Source organism: Canis aureus, chromosome 31, assembly GCF_053574225.1.
Source record: "Canis aureus isolate CA01 chromosome 31, VMU_Caureus_v.1.0, whole genome shotgun sequence".
Taxonomy (NCBI): domain Eukaryota; kingdom Metazoa; phylum Chordata; class Mammalia; order Carnivora; family Canidae; genus Canis; species Canis aureus.
This window is the reverse complement of record NC_135641.1, coordinates 39,419,384-39,421,951: the sequence shown is the minus strand read 5'-3', so window position 1 is coordinate 39,421,951 and position 2,568 is coordinate 39,419,384. Positions and strand designations below refer to the sequence as shown.

At 59.7% G+C, this 2,568-nt stretch overlaps 1 protein-coding gene across 11 annotated transcripts in view; it reads left to right on the top strand.

Annotated features, from left to right (window-relative positions):
- The first annotated feature begins 917 nt into the window (after positions 1 to 917).
- The window catches only part of PHC3 (polyhomeotic homolog 3), an 87,951-nt gene continuing 86,300 nt past the window's right edge, over positions 918 to 2,568 (top strand). For all 11 annotated transcript variants that reach the window (XR_013369693.1, XR_013369694.1, XM_077880295.1 and 8 more), the window contains exon 1: positions 918 to 1,004. Coding sequence is in view for 9 of the 11 variants with exons in the window: in XM_077880295.1 (XP_077736421.1) it covers positions 991 to 1,004 (14 nt within the window). In the remaining 2 variants the exon portion in view is untranslated. The remainder of the gene's footprint in view (positions 1,005 to 2,568) is intronic.

The following is a 2,568-nucleotide window of genomic DNA, read 5'->3' as shown; positions in this document are numbered from 1 at the left end:
TAGCCAATGGGTGGAATGGCCTGCTTGTTCCCTCCTCCGGTATTCAAGTTTGCAGTCCCTACCAAGTCTTGCTCAGTAAATTCATGTCGTAGGCACGAACGATAGAGGGCAAGCAGGGTGATTCCCTAGCTTCACCAGCGTCTAGAACACCATCCCTGAGCCTGAGAGAGGAACCGCCTGGTTTGGACTCACAAACTCCAATGAAACCCCCCCAAACACACACCCAGGGGAACCAGCTCTGCACCCACCACAGCACTTCCTTTCCTACTGACACTTCACCGTGCAACCTGGTTGCATTTTCTTTCATCTGGCTCTCTGCACTTTACATAGGCCTTAGTATATTTTATTTTAAAGATATTTTATTCATTTTTATTTTATTTAAAAGAATACAATTCTTTTTAAGATTTATTTATGGAGACACACACACACACACACAGAGGCAGAGACACAGGCAGAGGGAGAAGCAGGCTCCATGCAGGGAGCCCAATGTGGGACTCGACCCCGGGTCTCCAGATCAGGCCCTGGATGGTCTTTACATTTCTAATTTATTTATTTTTTAATTATTTTTTAAGATTTTATTGAGTTATTGATGAGAGAGAGGCAGAGACCCAGGCAGAGAGGGAGAAGCAGGCTCCACGCGGGGAGCCTGATGCGGGACTCGATCCCGCGACCCCGGGGTCACGCCCTGGCTGAAGGCGGTGCTAAACCGCTGGGCCCCCCGGGGATCCTCTACATTTCTAATTCGAACTTGTCGCGTGCTGGTTACAGACCCCCACGCCCCCAAGCGTTAGGCCGCAGGCGGGAGGATGCAGGGGCGAGGGCAGCCAGCGCGGGCCTGGCCGCCGAGCCTGCAGGGCCTGCAGGGCCTGCGGGGAGGGGGGGAGGGGGGCGCACCACGTGACCCCGGGGCCCGGGGCTGAGCCGACCCCGCCCCTCCGCCCGCCGCCGGGGGGCGCATGCGCAGCCCGGGTCAGTGATGGAGGAGAGAAGATGGCGGAAGCGGAGTGAGTGACTCGCTGGTGACTGATGTCGTAACCGGGGGGCGAGTGGGGCAGCGACACGTCCCCTCGGGGGGAAGCGCGGGGCTCCTCGGCGGGCAGTGCGGGGACACGGAGACGCTGGAGCTTCCTTGCCGTGCAGGGTCCCGCTCGGCCCGTGTCGGGGGAGGGGGGGGCGGAGGCCAACGGTGAGGGCGTCTGGCTCCCTCCGGGCGGGAGCGCCCCTGGCGCGGTCGGCTCCCGGGCCGCGGGGCCCCCGATCGCGGGGGGGTTCCGGGGGCCGAGCCCCCGAGGGGTCCCCCGGCGCTGTCATCCCCGCAGGTGGGCCCCGCGGGCAGCCTCGGCTCGGGCCGGGCACTGCCGGGCCTCCTTCCCGCCCCGGCGGACCCTGCCCCTCCCCCTCCCCTGCCCCTCCCCCTCCCCCTCCCTCCGGCGGGGGGGGCCGAGACAGGGCAGCTCTCGCCTTCCCGCGGGAGGCGTGCAGGAGGTGCCCCCGCGCGGGCCTCGGGGCGCGGGGCGTGGGGGGCGCTGCCGCGGGGCCGGCGGGGCGGGGAAGGCCCGGGCAGGCCCGCATCCCCCCGGGAGTCCGGCCGCGGCGCCGATGCCCCCCGAGGGCCCGGTCCCTGCGCGGCGCCGTGGCGTGGCGGCATCCCTAGTCCGCCGCGCAAACTTCGAGGTTGCTGGGTAGGCCTCTCGTGCGCCGGGCTCTGCCCGCGGATCCTGCGGCCGGTACCACGCACCGACGGCCGAGTTGGCAGGACCGGGCCCGTGCGCCGGGGCTCCGGGATGCAGTGGGATGGTTTGGCCGGCTCTACCACCGGTTGCGGACTCAGCGCCCGCAGCGTGGGTTCCACCTGGGTCTGTCTACCCAACAAACTTATCACAGGGGTTTTGAGTTTCGAGGACACGGTCGCGCAGAAGAGCCCTCTGTTTTTTTTTTTTTTTAAAGATTTTATTTATTTATTCATGAGACACACACACACAGAGGCAGAGACACAGGCAGAGGGAGAAGCAGGCTCCATGCAGGGAAGCCCGATGCAGGATTCGATCCCGGGACCCCGGGGTCACGACCTAAGCCCAAGGCAGATGCTCAACGGCTGAGCCACCCAGGGGCCCCCAGAAGAGCCCTCTAAAAAGACCGCAATTTTAAACTGGCTTTGTGCCTCTGTCACTGCTACATGTTTCACAAGTGTCGTGACAGCCAGTAATTTGGTTAAAAAAAAAAAAAAGTTTACCTTCTGTATCACTGAATCTGTATGATGTTGGACGGTTACCGTATGATGCTGTGATTTTGATGGTTGGAAGGCAGTTTGAAAAACTATTTTAAAAAAAAACCCCAGAGAAGCGTAAAGATGTGTGAGTCATTTACTAATCAAAAAAAATGAAGTCAGCCGTTTTCCCCCCCTCCATCGTTTCCCTTTCCCTTTTTCTTTTATTAAATGGAGATTTAAATATTTTTTTTTGATTCCTTGAAGAGCATATCAATACTATCTACATAAATGACGTAAAGAACAAAGAATATTCGTGCATTAAAGGATGCCATATGGGAATAGCATGTGTGTGCATACGC